Source organism: Epinephelus moara, chromosome 2 (assembly GCF_006386435.1).
Source record: "Epinephelus moara isolate mb chromosome 2, YSFRI_EMoa_1.0, whole genome shotgun sequence".
Classification (NCBI taxonomy): domain Eukaryota; kingdom Metazoa; phylum Chordata; class Actinopteri; order Perciformes; family Serranidae; genus Epinephelus; species Epinephelus moara.
Genome location: NC_065507.1, coordinates 34,846,860 through 34,866,827, shown reverse-complemented (window position 1 = coordinate 34,866,827; position 19,968 = coordinate 34,846,860). Strand labels below are relative to the sequence as shown.

The following is a 19,968-nucleotide window of genomic DNA, read 5'->3' as shown; positions in this document are numbered from 1 at the left end:
AGTTTTGTTCATTTTTAGTTACTGTATCTTGAGACTAAATTTCCTGTCACTTTCAGGGGAAACCAGAACAGAGAGCTGGCCCAGCAGTGGCTAGAAAAACTGAACGACCAGTGGGAACTTCAGAGGTTTCTTCAGGACTGTCATGAGGTAGGAGGCCAACAAACTGGTTTTATTGGTTGAACTCACTGGTGCTGAAGTTTGTCAAATGGGTTCAAAGCATTTTTACAGGAAAAATAAGCGTAGATAATCTGTTGTTCCCTTTTGTTACCATAGCCAACTTTTGGCGGCCTCCAGTGGCAGGGCAAGATAACTGTTTTTAGAACTTCATTATCCAGAAATCATCTTAGCTGCACACACCTTTGACCTATTACTGTTCCTTCCTGATGAGAGGGATAAAAGCTTTTTCTTGTACAGTAGGTTCAGCCATTGTGCAGTTTTATCAAGACAGACTCATAGCTGCTATTTAAAGTTACAGAAATTTATATTTTTAGGTTTTGATCGCTTTGATCACAAAGTAAGCCAAATATATAAGGTTTGAATTAGCAACCTTAAGTCACAACCATTTAAAATTTAAACAGAAATGTAAATAATAACACTTTCAAATTCAAGGTAATGCAAGGTAAGCATCTTATAAACAAATGGGCATTTTGTGTGCGAAGTATTCTTTTGTATTCAAAGCTACAATTTGATACCAGCACCAAATATACTCTTTAACTGACATGCAAAAATACATCAGCATACAGTATTTGGAGAGCACCAATTTAATCTATAGTTTTTTTATTGTTATTTTTTTTGTTTGTTTTTTTTAGCTATTATGTTGCACACTCAGTGCGTGTCCAGTTGTGTTGTGCACAGCTCACCTCTGCTTGCTCCTGCAGTTTTTACTCTCTCACCCTGCAGAGTCACTGGCTTCTTTCTGGGCCAAGACCGTGTTTAGTTTCAGCAACTTTCTCTCTTTGGCTCTACTGAATAATTCAGCAGCACAGCTCCTCATCACTAATTCAGAGGAGGAAGAGCGTATCTGACTGTGTACATGTGTGTTCATGTATAGGTGTGTGCGTCATATATCTATCTGTCTGCTCGTAGGTGTATGCATGTCTGTAGAAATACAGTATGCATGAGGAGTTCCCCCACTGTACACGTGCGTGTTCGTGTGTGTGTGTGGGTGTGTTTGTGTGGCCTACAGTGGGTAAGTGGCACTGCATCAGTCTGTAGGAACTTGAGCTCCCAGCTGCCAGGGTGTGTTCTTGTGTTTGGTCCAGGCTGCATCCTTGTGTTTCCTGCTTCTTACTGCTGCCTTTCATACGCTCGCTGACACATATACACGAAGATTTATATGATCAGATATTTTTGTTATACACAAAAAGATTACATCTGCAGTTTATATTTTTTGGCCTGGTCTTAAAGGTAGATTTCAGAGTACACCTACACTGCTGCTTCAGCACACAAGCCTAATGGCTTGTACCATAGACTGCATAAAATATAAAATGGACAACATGACAGTTCCCAAAAAGTGAAACCAAAACATCGCAGTCGCCTCCTGGTGGCTTGCTGCAGTGTAGGTCCCCGCCCCCTCTATGTTAGTGGATGGGACATGGGCCAAATTAAAAGATCAGAGTACACGTCAGATACATGTTTCTCATAGATGGTTTCTGGCAAGTTCCTCCAACCTTCTATGTATGTTGAAGTGTTGGTTTTATCTGAGAAGTTTGGTTTTATTAATGATTTGATGCTGTAACAAGGGGTTTGACGTCACGATTGACATCTGTGTTTGTCAATCCTTGTGCTCGCAATCACTGACGCTGCTCATGATTGGATGAATGGATGTATGGACGGGATATTTTGGCTTTATTTTTGTACAGTGGGAGTAAGAGGAGATGCGTTGTCTTTATTTACAGTCTATGGTTTGTACAACAACTTTCTTTCAGTGCGTATCACATTAACCTTTGGTATTCAAGAGCATATTGTTGTACTTTATTAGCTTACAAATCAGTCTGTGTGATGGAAGTGTCGTATTGTTTTAACTCCAACTTTAAAGGGATAGTGCACCCAAAAATGAAAATTCAGCCATTATCTACTCACCCATATGCCAATGGAGGCCCTGGTGAAGTTTTAGAGTCCTCACATCCCTTGCGGAGATCGGCGGGGGGAGCGGCCAGCACACCTAAAGGCATACGGTGCCCTAGACTAACGTCCAAGAACACAAAATTGAATCCACATAGTATCTCCATGCTGCTCATCCGTAGTGATCCAAGTGTGCTGCAGCCGCGACATAAAAAGTTGTTTCGAAAAACATCTTATGAACTCTGTTTTTAGCCTCACTGTAGCCTGTAGCTCTGACTGCTTCTCCGTGCTCCGCGTTCACGTGTGCGCACGCTCAGGGTGATCGGTGATCTCTGAAGAGCAGCAGTCTGGTCAGTACTGATGTCCAGATTCTCAAGTGCAGGCATCGCCAATTCCCAGTCTGAGCAGCAAAGACTTTCGTCATCCGTTGGCATTGCTTTGCATTTGAAACAACTACACCACCAGGTTTCCAGTGCTCGGCTCCTGTATTCTGTGGCTGGCTGAGGGTTAGGCTCATGAGCTGCGGCGGCTGCTTCGTCCAGTAGCCTGAGTTCCGTCCATATACTCGGGCTCAAACAAACACGGCTCAACAAAGAAATGCTGTTCCTCCTCAATTTCAAAGTCTTCAGACATGTTGGGCTGTCCTTTGCTAAAAGACCGTAGTGCAAATTATCTTTTAGCTACTATGGTTACCGTTGTCTCCCCCTGCGTTGCACGTGTCACGTGACGTAAACACGGGTGAGCAAAGCTCATGCTTTCGCTGGTCTCGCGCAGGCGCTCACACATGAACACAGACCACAGAGAAGCAGTCAGAGCTACAGGCTACAGTGAGGCTAAAAACAGAGTTCATAAGACGTTTTTCGAAACAACTTTTTATGTCGCGGCTGCAGCACACTTGGATCACTACGGATGAGCAGTATGGAGATACTATGTGGATTCAATTTTGTGTTCTTGGACGTTAGTCTGGGGCACCGTATGCCATTAGGTGTGCTGGCCACTCCACCCGCCGATCTCCGCAAGGGATGTGAGGACTCTAAAACTTCACCAGGGCCTCCATTGGCATATGGGTGAGTAGATAATGGATGAATTTTCATTTTTGGGTGCACTATCCCTTTAAGGCAAAATCATAAGATCAACTGTAAAGGGCAAAAATCTAACTATTCCAGTGGTCATAAACTGACCATAAGTGCAAGAGATGCTAAAGGAAGTCATCAGTGTTTATGTTGAACTAACAAGGTTCATCTTATTTTGTGGTATAGACTTTAAAGGAACAGTGTAGAGGATTTAGTGGCATCCAGTGGTTAAGATTTCAGATTGCAACCAGCTATAACTTCTCCTATTAGGATTCCTTTAAGCCCTGTTCCCACCAAACACTTTCTGTATGGTACCTTTGGAACCAAAGTAACCCTTCAGACATGGTACCGAGAGCCTAGGATAGTTAAGCATTTCTACCACAAACAGTATTCTTAAATGTAGGCGGGGTTGTTGTCACTCATTGCTCCTTTTAGCACTTGCTGTATTTCGTCATCACCGCTAACACAGATGGAAGTCTGCCTTTTGTGTATCGTCCACAGAACATGGTTGCATGCCAATATTTTCAGAATAAAAAGAACAAGCTGGAGTGAGAGTCTCTCTCCAAGGGCTATTTACAAATAGTGGGTTTGTGCATTTACTCCTTCAAGCGCAGGGGTGTTGCCATAGCCCACAGGAACAAGGCTCTGCAATGTTTTTTTTTTTCTACAAGTGAGGATTAGAATATACGCAGTTTAATCCAGTCGAAATTAATATATGAAGATCCACTCATCACTAAAAGTCTATGTCATCCAAGAGAGACAATAAAAACTAATGGAATGGTCAAAGTTGTCTTACTGAAATTTAAGCCGTGTTGATGGATTCACGTTGTCAAATCATGCAATGAGTAACATTACAAGTGAATGTTCCACTTTAAAACTTTCCGGCAGTCGGCCCAGTGAATTGAATTATTTTTTCTCTGTCTACAGCTGCTGCTAGAGGCAGCAAAATGTCCTTTCATGTGTTAGTTACAGTTTACTAATGTATGTAAAACATGCCACGGTATGAACAGTGGTTACATAAGCCTCAAAACCAGCCACAAGATAGCCCTGAGACAGTGACCATCTGCTATTGACCAATCAACAGACTGCAGGGCTTACAGCTCCACCTTTTAGTACTAGATCTGTGTGCTACAGCACAGCACAGTCACTATTTGAATAGACTCAAATTACAGCAAAGCAAATCAACGCTATTAACTACCACAAAACAAACCACATGTTTATAAGGTCTTCTGTTTCTGTGTTGGGTTTATAATGTATTTAATACATTTCATGTCTGTATCCAGTTCAGTTTTTTGCCAGTGACACCAGCAGTACACCGAGACCTGCCAACAGTCACATGGGCTCTCAATTAACTTTGTAACTGGGCACAATTTTTGTAGCCAGTTGGTGTTGGCATTTGTGGCTATGCTTGTTGTGAACAATAACAGAGTCTAGAAATATTTGAAATGTTTTCTTATGTAATCTTAAAAGTCACTCTTCAACATGTCTCTTCCTCTTTATCTACAGTACATATCCATCTTCAGGACTTAAGGGTATACTGAGGAGGTGAACTCAGTTAGGGATCATACTGTAGCTTTTTACCCCGATTCACCTCTCAGTCTGTTCCAGGGAAAGAGCAGGTGTATGCCCAAAGGCTGCATAAAACACAGTGTGTCTCTATCAAATAGATGTAAAATGCAAAGTCCCTCTGTATGCAGTTTTCAGCCTGTTCGTGCTTTTCTTCTGTCTGGTCAGATATTATGAATTGGTGCCTTGGATGGGTTATTGTATGCTAAGGATAAATGGCATTAAGACCACTTTGGGGATATAGAGTCATATCTCAGGACTTAAAAATCCTTCTTCAGCCTTTTGTTGTCTTTATCTATTCTTTTTCTTCATACTTATGACCAGTGGACCAGCATTTGTCATAGACTCATTACGTCATAAAAACACTAAAAAGATAAAAACTGTTGAGTAAATGTTTAGGACATGCAGGAATACTTTAAAAAAGCCTCAAGCATCAACATGTTTCTGAAATCTACTTTAAGTTTTAGTCCAAACCTTCCCCTGATATCCAGTGCATTCAAGAAGGGAGTATAGTTTATTTGAGTTAGCAGTCAGAGGGGGAACTTGCTTTCTCCATATATTATGACATTTTATATTCATTATTTCCCTTTACATGACAAAGTAGTGCTGTAAGAAGAAACTGTGTGAACAAAGAATCATATTGAGCTGAGGCATTATACATCACATAATGTCAAAAATAAATCTTGCCGTGACCCTAAGGAGCTCTGTTGTCACCCCACTTGATAAAAGACTTCATGTAAGATACACCGGTGTCCCTCACTCTGAGCTCCTCCAGAAGCCTCCTCTCTCCTCTCTCCTCTCTCCTCTCTCCTCTTTCCTTTTTCCTCTCTCCTCATCTTGTCGAGGTGCATTTAAGGGATTGGAAGATCCTTCATGATGGCAGAGGGGAAACGATATCCGGGTCACGGTTAGAGAGAGGAGGCGAGGAAGCTTAAGTTGGCATGATGAAAAGGACCCCCTGTGTTGTTCCATTCGCCACTTAGCTTCATACCACAGCGGAAGCATTTCAGAAGCTGTGCTTTGCCGGTCCTATATTGTAGACTTGTAGACATTTTTCTCAATATATTTATGCTTCTACCATAAGTAAGCAGGCTACGTAGTTGAATTGTTTCTTTTTGGACTATTTTAATTGTGTTTATTGTTGTCATTTCCTACTTTGTTGTGCTGTAGCCTACAGACAAAGCTGATACAGCTCAAAGTCCAGATATGCCACGGCTCCGTCATATATAGACACGGTACTTACTGTTCTTAGCTTCTTGGAGCTTCTGTAATGCATCTCCTTGAATTAAAACAGTTGTCCGATGGCTGCAATCAGCCCAGGCAGTGGCCTGGTGGATATCTGCACTCTTTGATAATAAATGCATCTTGAAATCCTGTCTGTGTCACACATATTCAAAATAGATGTTTAAAAAATGCTCTACATTATTGGGAAATAATCAGTTTTGGAGGGTTTTACTAGTTCTGTGAGTAATTTTGATTTTTGACATTGACTAATCAGTTATTTTTGTGGACAGATTGAATGTTTAATTGATAAAATATCAGAAATGTCCATCATAATTTTATAATATTATTATTATATAATTTTAAAATAATTCCATCAGACCAATAGTCCAAAATCCAAATTGATTTATTTTGCAATGATAAAAACAATAACAGAGAAAAAGAATCACACTACTAATTGTTTTGCAAAATTGTTGATGCATTTTCTGTCACTCGACTAATAGTTTCACACAGTCTCACAAACTGATGTGTAGTGCTGGACAAAATCTGCAGTTGAAATACATGAAGATGGTGAACTCTGGTGACGTGACGAGGAGCCTATGAATCCTCCCCACTCCCTACTCTTCCTCATCTTTTCTGTCCCTTTCTTCCCCTCCGACGTCAGACAAACTTCTCCATTTCCCCCTCCCCTTCCTCTTTCATTCTTATTTATTCTCAACCGCCCCACCCCCCTAACACACTCTCACACACTCCCTCCCTCCCTCCTTCCCCGTAGTCCCTCATTCGATTCATTTACAGTCTCAAGGGGGGCATCAGGCTGTGACCCTCCATGACCTCGGCAGTCATGGGACCTGTAGGTGTGTGTGAGCCTGTGTGTTTGTGCACATGTGTTTGTACAATCCTTATGAGAGTGACTCTGCACACACTCCATGTATGTGTGTGAATATGTGAGGCGTTTTTACTCATGTTAGCTGGCATGCCCTTACTCGTCTGTACTGTATGTGATTATGTGTGATAGGTCCAGGATGAGGTGACAAACAGAGATGGGGGGTTGGACAGAAATCCAACCGCTGTCCTTTTAAGGAAAGAAGAGCAGTAAATCTATCAAACCAGTTATACATCATTCAGGATAAATCACTGCTCTGTCCAATCGTCGACTACCTGTCTCTCTCTTCCCACTATCACCCCTCCTCTTTCCTTTCTGTCCAAATCTCTACTGTCTCTGTCTCTCTCTCTCTCTCTTTTCTCTCTGCTTTACCACTGCAGCAGAGTCAGGCAAGCTGGAGACAGAGAGTAGGGCTGCCGGGACTGCTGCAGATAGGAAGAGAAGGATGGTAGAGGGGGTGGTGTGTTTATTGCGGGAGGGGAAGGATAAAACAAAAGCAGCTGTAGAGAAGTCGTGAGCTAAGCTCTGCTGTTAGCCGAGACTGGAATGCTTCAGTCCCAAAATAAAAATCTCTCCGTCTGATTTTCAGTCTTTCATCCATCCTCCTGCTTTGACACCATTTAAAGCCCACCTCCCCCCTCTACCTCCTCCAGCTCAGCATCATTAGCCGTGACCGGTGAGCCTGGAGGCGCTGCCTGCATCCCCTGCCCCCCCCAAAATCCCAGTCTTTTGCTCCTCCCTCTCCTCTCCTCCTCCTCCTCCTCCTCCTCCACCTCATCTCTCCTCCAACCAGCCAGGCAGCCCGCTTACTCACTGAAGGTGTGAGGCAGGGGAGGGGCGCCCATGCACTGGCTCGGCTGCCTGCCATTTTATTGTTTTGGGAGGATGATTTTTTTCTTCTTCTTCTTCATCTTCTCTCAGTCCTCCTCATTCTTGCCCTCTCGCTCGTCACTGGTCCGCCCCTGCCCCTCCTCTTTCTCCTGGTATAGCGAATCCTCAACAACATAGCAAAGAGAGAGGGAGACAGCGCATGAGAGAGAGAGGGGAGCGCAGCCTCAGTTTGAAGTCTCCAGTCTGTCTTCTCAGTCTTCAGTATTGTTGTTGTTATTTACCCTCCTGCTTGGCATTTTTCTCTCAGCACACCTTTTGTGCGGCTGTCTCGTGCTCAGTTTTCCAGAGGGTGCCTCTCTTTCTTTATAGCTCTCTCTTTCCTTTCCGTGCTCTCCTCGTTCACTGTCTCTCCATCTGGCTCTGCGGTGAAGAGCGTCTTTGCATGTGTGTGACGGCAGTGACCGGCAAGGATGCGGATACCAGCGGCTGTCTGCAGCTGCCACAATCCTGTGGGCTGTTCCCATTAAACGCTGCCGGTAAACCGGTTATTTGTTTTATGGTTGGGTCAGGAGAGATGGTTGGAGGTGCAGGTGGAAGTGTTGCATGCAGGTGTGAGTATGTTGGTGACGGAGAGACGAGGGTGCTGATGCTGACCTGAATACTTTGGTGATGCTGTCAGCGCAGGCGTGAGGTGCCCTCACAGTGTGTTTGCCTCACAGACAAAAATGTGCAGATTTTACTCTTTGATGGACAGTTGATGTGTATGTGAGGGGGGGGTTTGTTTACTGTGTAGGTGTGTGTTGATGCTGTGGATCTGTTGTGTGCATGTGAATTCTTATCGCCATGCTTGTTGGTACACGTGTGTCTGCCTACATGTGCCTGCTGTGCGTCATTAAATATTCATGTCTGTGTGTTTGACCTTGTATTTCCCACCCTTATGTGTTGCTCGTATGTTTACCCACAGTACTCCATCTACTATGTTTTTATTTAACTTTTACACATAACGTGTGTGTGTGTGTGTGTGTGTGTGTGTGTGTGTGTGTCTTATGCAATCAAACATATGTTTCTCTTATGAGGTGGACACAATTTCAGCAGGCACCTGTTAGTGTGTGTGAGAATGTTTTGGTGTATCCAGATCTTTTTTAAATGTGGAGTCAGTTATTTACAGTTTGTGTGCTCATCCAGTATTGACACCTCTCTCTCTCATTCTCTCCCTGCTTCTCTTGCCCAGCTGGGGGACTGGGTGTGTGAGAAGATGCTGATGGCGAGGGACAGCAGCCGAGACGAGACCCAGAAGCTCCATAAGAAATGGCTGAAGCACCAGGCCTTCATGGCCGAGTTGGCCCAAAATAAGGAATGGCTGGATAAAATTGAAAAGGTGAGTAATGCCGAACCCTAAAGATAGTGTTTTTCACCCTTTCAGATACAATTTGTAGTACTTATGTTATTTTATTTTTGAAGTTCAGAAGGTCATTCTGGTGTAGAGTGAGTTTTATGCCCTGTGGTTCCTTGGAACAGGATAAAATGCCTGTAATGTGGAATAATGTCTTTGTGTATTTTGTTATGTACTATTTGGGTTTCTTTCGATGGTAAGTGGCAGAGGATGTCAGAATAGAGACAGGGAGAAGGAATTACATGAAATATTGGTTTGGTAGTGGAGTCAGCAGTTAATTTGTACGGCACTGGACTCATTGAGCTGCATATCATAATCTGTGCTCCTCATAGAGTATTTCTTTGCCTTGCTGTTGTTGTTGTTGTTGTTGTTGTTGTTGTTATAGGTATATGTTTTGTAGATGTTGTCAGTATTTTCCAGACCTTACCCCTTGTCAAAATGAATGATTTTGTTGCTTTTTAGACCAGTGCTCCTGCAATCCATGCACAGATAATTTGGCATCTTTGAAGCTTTCTTGGTTGTCATATGTTGCTTTGAACAGTCTCATATCAATGTGCTGGACACCAGCTTTGTGACAGATTGCATTTATGATTTAGTGTCTGCAGAAATAAAGTCTATACTCATCAAGTGTTAATATAATTTTTATCTGCCTCCTACAGTTAGATGTACATGTAGACTTTGAGCTGTTTCCCACTGAGTCTTTAAATGGAGTTAAAGGAAATCTTGACTTGTGAAATGGCCATTTGCATACTTACTGTGTGTTACCTTGAATTCATGAAGCAAACTTTGTTTTTCTCACATGCTTCCATGGAGAAGGAAGAATCTAAAAAAGGCGAACATTCTACATGAATTGAAGTAAATGGGGACCATATTTAACAACAAAACTACATCAAAAAATCTCACACAACTCCTGCAGTATAATCCAAGTCTCATTTATCCAGTCATATGCTCAGTACTTCCCAAACACATGACTTTTTGGCTGTTTTAAAGTTGTGATTTAAAACACATCAGTTCAAACCGTCTCATGCACTTCTGAGTATTGTGCCTGAGCACACATATATGCTCAAGCAGACAGAAGTGTTTTTTATTGTAACGTTTTACTGAAAATGCATGTGTTTGTGAAGTACTAAGCATATAAATGGGACTTAGATTAAACTGCACAAGTGTGTGAGAGTTTGTAAACATTGTTTTGATATTTTTTTCTTTTTCATGTTTATTTGATAGGGACAGAGAATTGCACGGCAATTAACCAATGCAGTGTATTACAGCATTTGTAGCTACTGCTAATTGCCAATGCTCGTCCCTAGAAGGGCCTTTAAAAAACATACAAAACAACATACACATACACAACAACAACAAATACACATATTTACATACAGATACACATCATATGCATATTGTATATATATATCATATATGTATAGTTTTGCTGTTGTTAAATGCAGTCCCCATTTACTTCAATTCATGAAGAATGTCTGCCTTTTTTGGATTCTCTGTTCACCTTGGACACATGCATGAAAAGCAAAGATTTCTTCACAATTTCAAGGTAACACAGGGTGAGTAATTGATAAACAAATGGTCATTTTGCAGTTGAAGTATTCCTTTAACATCAAGATATGAATAGAAAATAGAGGTACAAATAGAAAGGTACATACCCTAAGGTGAATCATGTTAAAGTAGACGCCAGCTAGCTCACTGTGCTAATGGTTAGTTATCTTAGCTGTCTTTGGAGAGACAAATAGCAACTGTTAAAAATCTGTTTTGTCACTAAAGGTTGTTTTTTTTTTTTTCTTTTTTGGGGGGGGGGGCAATTTTAAAGAGAAACGTGACCTCTTAAGTGTGTCTCCCTTCAGATAGCCATCACTGATGTAAACAAAGCTTGCACATCAATCCTCAACATTGCACAGCCTTTCATTAACCAATGTCAAATTTATTTTGAACTGTTTTATGCAATAGTCCTTGTATTTAACACTTCAGCACTAAACTGACTTAATTAAAGCGTAACTAAGCCAGTGGCAAGGGCAGAAAGTATTACGGAGGGGTTTTAAATAGAGAGGGGAGCTCTGTAACCTTCAGCAGTGCTCTGTGTTCTGATAGGATCTGTTTCATATTAAGGAGATTTATACAGCACATCAGCCTCTTGTGTAAAGCTGCAGTCAACGCAGACGTAATTAGGTTAGCCAGTGTTTCCCAAGCTGCACGTCCAGGTTTGACTTGGTTGACTTTGGGCTGTTGTGTTCACACCTCTGACTGGCTGTAGTGACGTGAATCTAGGTGTGCACCATCAGTGAAACTGTATTTCAGTGCCAGATTCCCTCAGGTACTCAACGCTGATTTGTGATCCTGTTTAAGGCAAACTGCACATAGTGTTGCATGTTCACATGCTTCTATGTTTGGCCTCTGAGGAGCAGTGAAGGTGATATTGACAGTTGCTCGTTATAATACTACAGATGACTTTAGATGTTATTTTGCTACCTATGTGTGTGAATAGATTTGTGCATCTCTCTCCTTGAGACATTTTCTTCAAAATGACTGATGGAAGACTGTTTGTGCATCAGAAGTAACCTAATTTAAGTCACATCGTAGAAGAAAATATATGAAAGATCACAGATTTCCCACATGTACAGTCTTTGCCCTGATAGAGTAAACTTGTCGTTACTACAACCCACTTAACTAAAACAGGGTAACTGATGCTAACTTCTGACCTGCTGATGCTGTTTCAGGTAGTCAAATTATATTGGCAGTTGGTGGTCAGCATTCAGCAGTCTCGCTGTGTCTGTTATCAGTACAAAATTGAATATTGTATGTACTGCCCCTTCATAATATTCAGAGTGAGTCACACTGAGCGGCTGCCGAAAGAGTTTTTGACAGGACACATGGAAGATGATGATGATGCTGATGATGATGATGAACCCATATGGGCTGTTGTAGAAAACCAAGCCTGTGAGTGTATGTTATAAACAATTTTAGGCAGTACATCTGTTCTGAGGAAAGCCAAAGAGCTGCTGTATTTTCTAGTGAATAAACAACAAACTAACACTACATTTTTTAGCATAAAACATCGCCCTTGTGCTACTATCTGAAACATTACATTTTGCTATACTGAGCGTATTTCAGTTATTAAAACTCGTCAAATTTGCTGTGATGGTGCATACAGTTGACTGTGGCGTAATGGCTCGATTCTCTGCAGTCTCATCCTGGGCAGGGCTGAATCTGAACTCCCCTGGTAGGAGCAGAGTGGTGGAGCCAAGGCACAACACTGTGTTATGTGTTATCTGTACACATACTGTAAGACTTCAATGGCTGAGACTACTGGTCAGTGATTGGTCAGTTAATTGATCAGTTGATAGACTGAATGAAAATGTATCAAAAACAATTCTAATTATTGATTCAGTCATTTATCAAATCAAAATGCCAACCATTCAATGGTTGCAACTTCTTAAAGGGACAGTTCACCCCAAAATGAAAAATACATATTTTGTCCTCTTACCTGTAGTGCTATGTATCAGTTTAGATTGTTTTGGTGTGGGTTGCCGAGTGTTTGAGTTATGGGCCGTAGAGATGTCTGCCTTCTCTCAATGTAATGGAACTACATGGCACTCAGCCTGTAGTGCCTTAAAGCACCCAAAAAAAAACATGCAATGTCATGACCTGGTTACTCAAGGTTGTTGTGAGCAGTATTATGTAGAAAGTATTTTCTTTCTACCGAACTACACAGAAGGAAGCGTGCGTCTACTTGTGGGTGAGGGGCACCTGCTCATGACAGTGCAAAATGTAAACATTAATGGCTTCCACCTCGGCTGATCTGTAACGTTGGCTACCTCAGTGGTGCTATGTTAGCTAGCAGTAGATGCTGGCTTCCCTCTGCGCCGTGATACAGTTGGCAGGTGTAGTTCAGTAGAATAAAAAAAACGATCCCACATGAAACTGCTCACAACAAGGTCTGTGGATTATCTTGAGTAATCGTGTCATGATTTCTGGAAAAAAAATCATTGCTGTACAGTTTTCAAATGTATTTTTGTGAGCACCACTAGCCATCGAGTTCCGTTATATACAAAAGAAGGTAGACATCTATGGCCGATGTCTCCAACACTCAGCAACTTTAAAAGCTTCAAATAAACCAGTGAGTTTAAAGTATTACATCATCTCTCTGTCTTTGTCCATTTAGCTTGCTGATCACTGTAACATTGTGGCTGATGGTGGGCAGCTTCACCCACTACTGGCCGATAATCTGCTCTCTAAATCTAATTACTGTTTACTGTTGCCAAGAACCTTGTCTATTTCCTATCCTATAGTGGGCACTGTGAAATAGGTGTGTGTATGTTTAGTGTGTGTGTGTGGGTGTGGCCAAATGCATGTTAGCATGTGTGTGCATGTCTATAAGGTGGGCTTGTGATGTGAGGAAATTGGCTGACTGATGTGTAATGATATACAGCGATATAATGTAAAGAGGGCAGCACTGCAAGGCCTGAGAGCGTTGAGATTTTTCCATTATAGATTCATAGGTCATGTGCTTATCTGACGGCAGAGTTAGGTTACTGGAAAGTGCTTACAGGAGAAGAGGAAAAGAGTGACAGAGAAAGAGGAGAGGAGGAGGAGAATCACTGTTCCCAGCAAGCAATAGTCGTGATTTAAATGTATTTGCTATATTTAGCTCCGATTTAGTCTAGCTACATGTAACCCAAATCTAGCCGATTTAATTTTGAAACTGATTAAATGTAATTTTCGCCATTGCAGATGGCGTGCAGTATGATATTCAATCACGTATGGAGAGTCAACAGTAATTAAAATATGTTTATCTCCATTTTTTTGGACATGGTCTCTACATAGCCGTATAATTGATGACGTCTACACTTTGGCTATGGTTAGACGTCTACCAAATTTTCACTGACAGCCCAAATTCAGCCGTGATTTAGCCTAGACGACAGGTCTTCATGTAGATGGCTATTATATGTTTTTTAAACCAAAAAATGCTTGCTGGGTTGTTTCTTGCATTTACATTATTTTTCTGCAAATGATAACATGTTGTTTTAACGCAAAGGTATAGTAAATTGACAAAGATGACAAATTCCTAATGTGCAAAACAATTTGTCAGTTGAATTAAAAATTATTTTTATTCCCCTCCAGTTTAAATCACAAACACAAGGTGTTCCACTTGGTTACTGGTTGGTTATCTCACAAATGCAAAATATAGCTTGCATACTCCATAGCGTCAACATTAACTGAAACATGGGTGAGTTATCATGTTGCCATTATGTCTGTCTCCCTAGTATATATCTGTTTGCTACCCTGTTAGCGTGTACAATAGGCATAACATAAAAACATACAGATAACCTAAGTTTGCGTACCTACCATGTTAACTCAATGGGAGTACTGTAAGAACAGAAATGTTCAAGCTTTAAGAGTCCTCACAATCTTCACAAACATGATCTTGCAGCAACGTAACTGGTTCCGATAATCAGATCCTTTCAGACACATATATTCTTACATGTATGTTCTTAATTTGATTCATGTTAATTGACAAAAAATAGATATTATAAATAAAAGACATGATTACTATGGACAACAACTCAAAAGTGACTTTGGTTGTCTAAAGTGTGGTCTGTTAAAGATTCATGCATTTCTCATAGTATCGAATCTGAGGCTGCTCTGATAAAGGAGTCCATTGTTGTTTTTACACCCACAATCTGAAGTATCAGAATGCTTTGTGCATTTCTTTGTTTTCATCTTCAGATCAAAATATATAATTTGGCTTACAGTAAAAAACAAAACAAAAAAACAATTACAACCTACTCAACACTTGTCATTTTTTACACTACTTAAAATACTAAAAATAAACATTTGTACTGCAAAGAGTCCAACTTGACTGCACGCAACAAAATCAAAAGTGTTAAGAGTGCGGAGACTTCTGTGAAGCCTGTTCACACTGCAGGATTAGTCTCCTTCACATCCTAGCCAACATGTATTCAAAACTACACTCCAAATCTGAATTGAAGTTACAGTCAGAAGAGAAATGGAGAAAAAGATGGTCATGTTACTGAATGATTTTACAAAAATACACTGTGATCATGTGTGATACTGAAGTGCTGGTGAAGATAATGGGTGAGACAGCATATTTTTGCACAGGGGGATTTGCCTAATAAGACATTTGTGGCAAGTAAAGTACATGTGCTTCTGTAATGTGTATGAATTTCTGTCTTTGTGAGGACTAATTTTGGGCAAAATTTTGTCTCATCAGTTCTTCAAAGAGCTGACCTTGTCATTGGGTTAAGGATTAAATCAGATTTAGATGTTAGGTAGGGAATATGTCATGCCAGTGCGATCTGCATAAGCATAGAAGTATAAACATGTATTGGTGTGTTAACAGCTCTCGTGGTCCCAGCTCATGTAGCAGACTGTAGTCACACCAGGCCGTCTTGCTGTTGGCAGGTAGACAGGGTTTAGCTTCTGAAGTCATACGTAGCATCCATCCTCACCTCAAAAGCCTGCTCCATGGTCGTTGCTTAGCAACTTAAATTTTTTTTCTGTAAAATAACATTCATAGGATTTGGCATCTTGTCATGGCAGTGGTGATAGGGATTTATACACATTGCTGACTTCTGCCCCGTTGCACTGTGATGTGACTGATTACAGGTCCTGATCCGAGTATATTTGCATGTCATTCAAAAAACAACTTTATCCATCTTTTTTTACGATTAAAACACATTACGACAGACTCATGCACATCGAGGGCCGAATATCAGAGACAAGCTCCAGAGATTCAGCTGGGATCTGTCGCAGAGATGTCAAGATACGGCTGAGTAGAAAATGACCACGCATGTGTTGTTTAAAAGGAGTTCAATTATAGAATTGGACATCTTTGATTTATGCTCGGGCATTGCTTGGCTGTTTCTGAGAAGCAGCGGGAGCTCCTCACTTACGTGTTGTCTAATGAGTGAGTGTAAGACTCAAAGAAGAATGTCTAAAGCAGTAAGCCACATATTCTGATATTCTAGGTTTATGTTTTGAAGAGATAGAATTATTTTCCATGTAACAGAGGCTCCTAACTATCATCTCAAATTGAAGTATAAAGGTAGGAGAGGGTAGATTCTGCTAAAAAGTTGTTTTTTTTTCCTTGGACATATTTTCTATGCAAAGTTTCTTTTTTTATTTATTTCATTTAGTTATCAAAGAGCCTAATTGAGGATGATCAGTATGTCGGGGGCACATTTTTGACATTATGGATGAGATTCCTGCTGAATCCATTACAAATGAGGGCCCTCTCACAGAAGAGAGGCTTTCCCTCTCTAAGGCCGCATTTAAACACCTAATACAGGGTTTTTCTTTCAACCCCACCTTTGGAAACCCTAATGAACATTTTCAGTTTATAGAGTTCCAAACCTTTTTGGTTGTTGTTTTGTTCATGTGTTCGCTGCAGTTCAGAGCAGGAATAGAGATGTCACACAAACTCCATCTAAAAACTGGGAAATAAATCATGGTAATGGTACCGGCAAATAATACTTTGAAAGTGGTCTCCTTCAATGTAAATGGAATACTCAATCCAATTAAGAAAGGCAAGATATTGTCAAAACTGAGAAGGGAGGGCGCTCAGGTAGCATTCCTTCAGGTAACGCATTTATCTGAAACTGAACATGCAAAACTGAGAAGAGGAGGCTTCAAATATGTATTTCACTCATCCTATAAATCAGGACTTAGAAGAGGGTCTGCCATCCTTATTTCAAATCAAGTCCAATATGAACACATTTCAGAGACTAAAGATAAAGAAGGCTGATATGTAATGATAACGGGAAGGATTGATGGGCTGATGGTAACTTAGTAATAGTAATGACAATTAATATTGGTAATAACCCAAAATCTACACTATGGAAATTGTTTATTGAATAACCCCCAGGTAAAAGGAGAGTCGGAAAAGGCAATAGATACCTATTTTAAAGAAAACAACAATGGAGAAGTGTCCCCTCCTATTGTGTGGGATGCATTCAAGGCAGTCCTGAGGGGGAATATAATTTCTATTTCCTCATCACTGAAAAAACGTAGACAGGAGAGGCTCAATTCTCTATACACCAAACTCAAGAGAATTACAAAAAGACCATAAAGCTAGACCAGGGACCAAGGAAGTATCAATTAAAAAACTGCAAAACGAGATAGATGAGATATTCTCAGAAGAGATTAAAAAGAAACTGGTATTTCTGAAACAGGGGTACTATGAGGCAGGAAGCAAGGCAATGAAAATATTAGCATATAAACTGAGGAAACAACAGGCAGACGCCACTATTAATAAGATAAGATGCCCTCAAACTAAGAAAATACAGCATAGGCTAGACCAAATTCAACAAAGTTTTGAAAATTATTTTAAGGAATTATATTCACAACCAAAGCTAGATAACGAAGAAGAGATGAAGAGTTTTCTTGAATCTCTGAATCTTTCTACAATCACACAAGAACAAAATAAAGTCCTGATTGCGGATATTACTGAAATAGAAGTCAAGGCAGCAATATCAAGACTCAAACCACATAAGAGTCCAGGTTCAGACGGCTTCACAGCCGAATGGTATAAGTCTTTCAAGGAACAGTTAATTCCAAAATTATGCCAGATATGTAATGGAGCACTCATGGAAGCAAGCTATAATCTCAGTAATACCAAAGGAAGGCAAAGATACATTAGATTGTAAACAATTTCGACCCATCTCAGTGTTAAATTTTAGATTATAAATTTTTTATGTCAGTATTGGCTAGGAGAATTGAAAAACTCTTGCCATCTCTTATCCATTTGGATCAGACTGGATTTATCCATGAGAGACAGACCCAAGACAGCTTGAGGAGGACGCTACATATTATGTGGCATATCCAGAAGAACAGGACACAAGCTATGTTAATGGGATTGGATGCAGAGAAGGCGTTTGACTCAGTAAGATGGACTTTTTTGTATAAGGTGTTAGATAAATTTGGTTTTCATCATACTCTTATCGAGGCTTTCAAAGCTGTATATAATAAAGTAAAAACAGCAAGAATTAAAATAAATGGCAGCCTCTCAAATTCTTTTTTTGGGATGACGTGTTAATTTTTCTCTCACAACCATCCACATCTCTACCAACTTCATGTTGTCGATGGATATGTTTGGTTAATTATCAGGCTATAAGATAAATATCCAGAAAACCCAGGCTATGACTTTTAATTTTAACCCACCGGATGATTTGGTAACTAAATACAGCCTGAGTTGTAACAAGAAATCAATTAGGAATCTGGGAATTAATCTTACCCAAGACATTAAAAAATTATTTGAAGCCAACTATATTCCTCTCAACCTTAAACTTAAGTCTGACATCTCCAGATGGAATCACTCACCTTTTCTCAGTCTAACCTCAAGGACTGAATCGGTCAAAATGGCAATTTTGCCCCACCTGTTGTATCTCTTCCTTTTGCTGCCAATTGAAATTAGTGATCGACAGTTCATTGAATGGCAGAAATTAGTTTCTCGATATATCTGGATGGGTAAAAAACCAAGAATAAAATTCAAAGTAATGTAATTATCAAAAGAAAAAGGGGGAATGGCACTGCCAGATTTAAAAGATTACTACTATACGGCTCAGATAAAGTCCTTGGTGTACGTATCTCTGTGACCCGCAGTTCAGGGCCAGATGGAAGGAAATAGAAGAGGGAGGATCTGTGGGTCCGCCTATACAAGCAGCAATGGCAGACAAAAAAACTTGTAGACAGTCTTACAAATAAAAATAACCCCTGGATAAAAACAACACTAAAAACCTGGCACAAAGTAGTTAGGAAATACAATTTAAAGGGTGCGGAAAACGTATTACGTTGGTGTGCATATGACATGGATTTTATTCCAAACAAGACGGACAGTAGATTTAAAGTATGGATGGAAAAGGGCCTTACAGCTTACTGCTGCTTCATAGACAATGGGTCTGGGAAAAGTTTTCACGATCTCAAAAGGGAATATGGTTTAAGAGAAGCAAGATTTTTTCAGATACTTTCAAGTAAGGCATCGATTAAATACAATTGTGACAGAGGACTTGAGAAGTGATATCCTGAAGGTCTTTGTTTCAATTTACAAATCTGAGAGTGGAAAGAGACTAATATCTAGATTATACAAAAGTTTCCAAGACTCCTCAAATTCGAACACCCTGCACATTAAATGTAAATGGGAATGGGAGGGAGATCTGGTCATACCTTAGGATGAATGGAAAAACATTTGTAAATTACAATGGAAAACCACAACTTCACACAGCTGGCGGGAGTTTGGATGGAAAAACATTATGAGATTCTTTTTAACACCTGCTCAGAAGAGACATCAAGGTAGTGGAACAAATTGTTGGAGGATGTGTGGTTCGGATATAGCCGACCATTATCATTTATGTTGGGATTGTCCGAAACTTTTGTCTTACTGGCATGACATTCATGATTGTCTGGAATACATATTTCAAATTACTATACAATTTGTTGTCAGCTCAATGTATTTTGGTACCATGGCATTGCATACTCAATCAATAGCAGACAAATATCTAATGAAGATATTATTGATTGGAGCAAAGAAAGCTTTAACAAGGAAGTGGCTACAACCCAACGCACCGACACTGGAAGACTGGCAAAGAACTGTTCATGAAATCTACATCATGGAGAGACTGACGTTCACTTTAAAACTACAATCGGAGAAATTTAGGAGATGGTGGTCAAAATGGATCAGATATACAAGATAACGGAGATCTGAACTGTTTTAAGTACCTTTATTACATGGCTTGAAGTACCAGACTATTAACTATTGGGACAACTGAAAATTGCTGTCAGAACATCTTGATGGAAAAATGAGGAAGTGTGACATCCATTGTTCAAATGTTATATTTTACACATCATAAAATGAAAGGGAGAGTAATAGAAGGGAGAATATATGTTAGTGCAATTGTGCAAGTGCATGTTTT

General features: G+C 40.2%; 1 protein-coding gene across 1 annotated transcript in view; it reads left to right on the top strand.

Moving 5' to 3' along the window:
• LOC126408979 (spectrin beta chain, non-erythrocytic 4-like) overlaps positions 1 to 19,968 on the top strand; it is a 119,850-nt gene that overhangs the window by 55,346 nt on the left and 44,536 nt on the right. The window contains exons 24-25 of the mRNA XM_050074822.1: positions 57 to 147; positions 8,873 to 9,019. Of these exons, the coding sequence (XP_049930779.1) occupies positions 57 to 147; positions 8,873 to 9,019 (238 nt within the window). The remainder of the gene's footprint in view (positions 1 to 56; positions 148 to 8,872; positions 9,020 to 19,968) is intronic.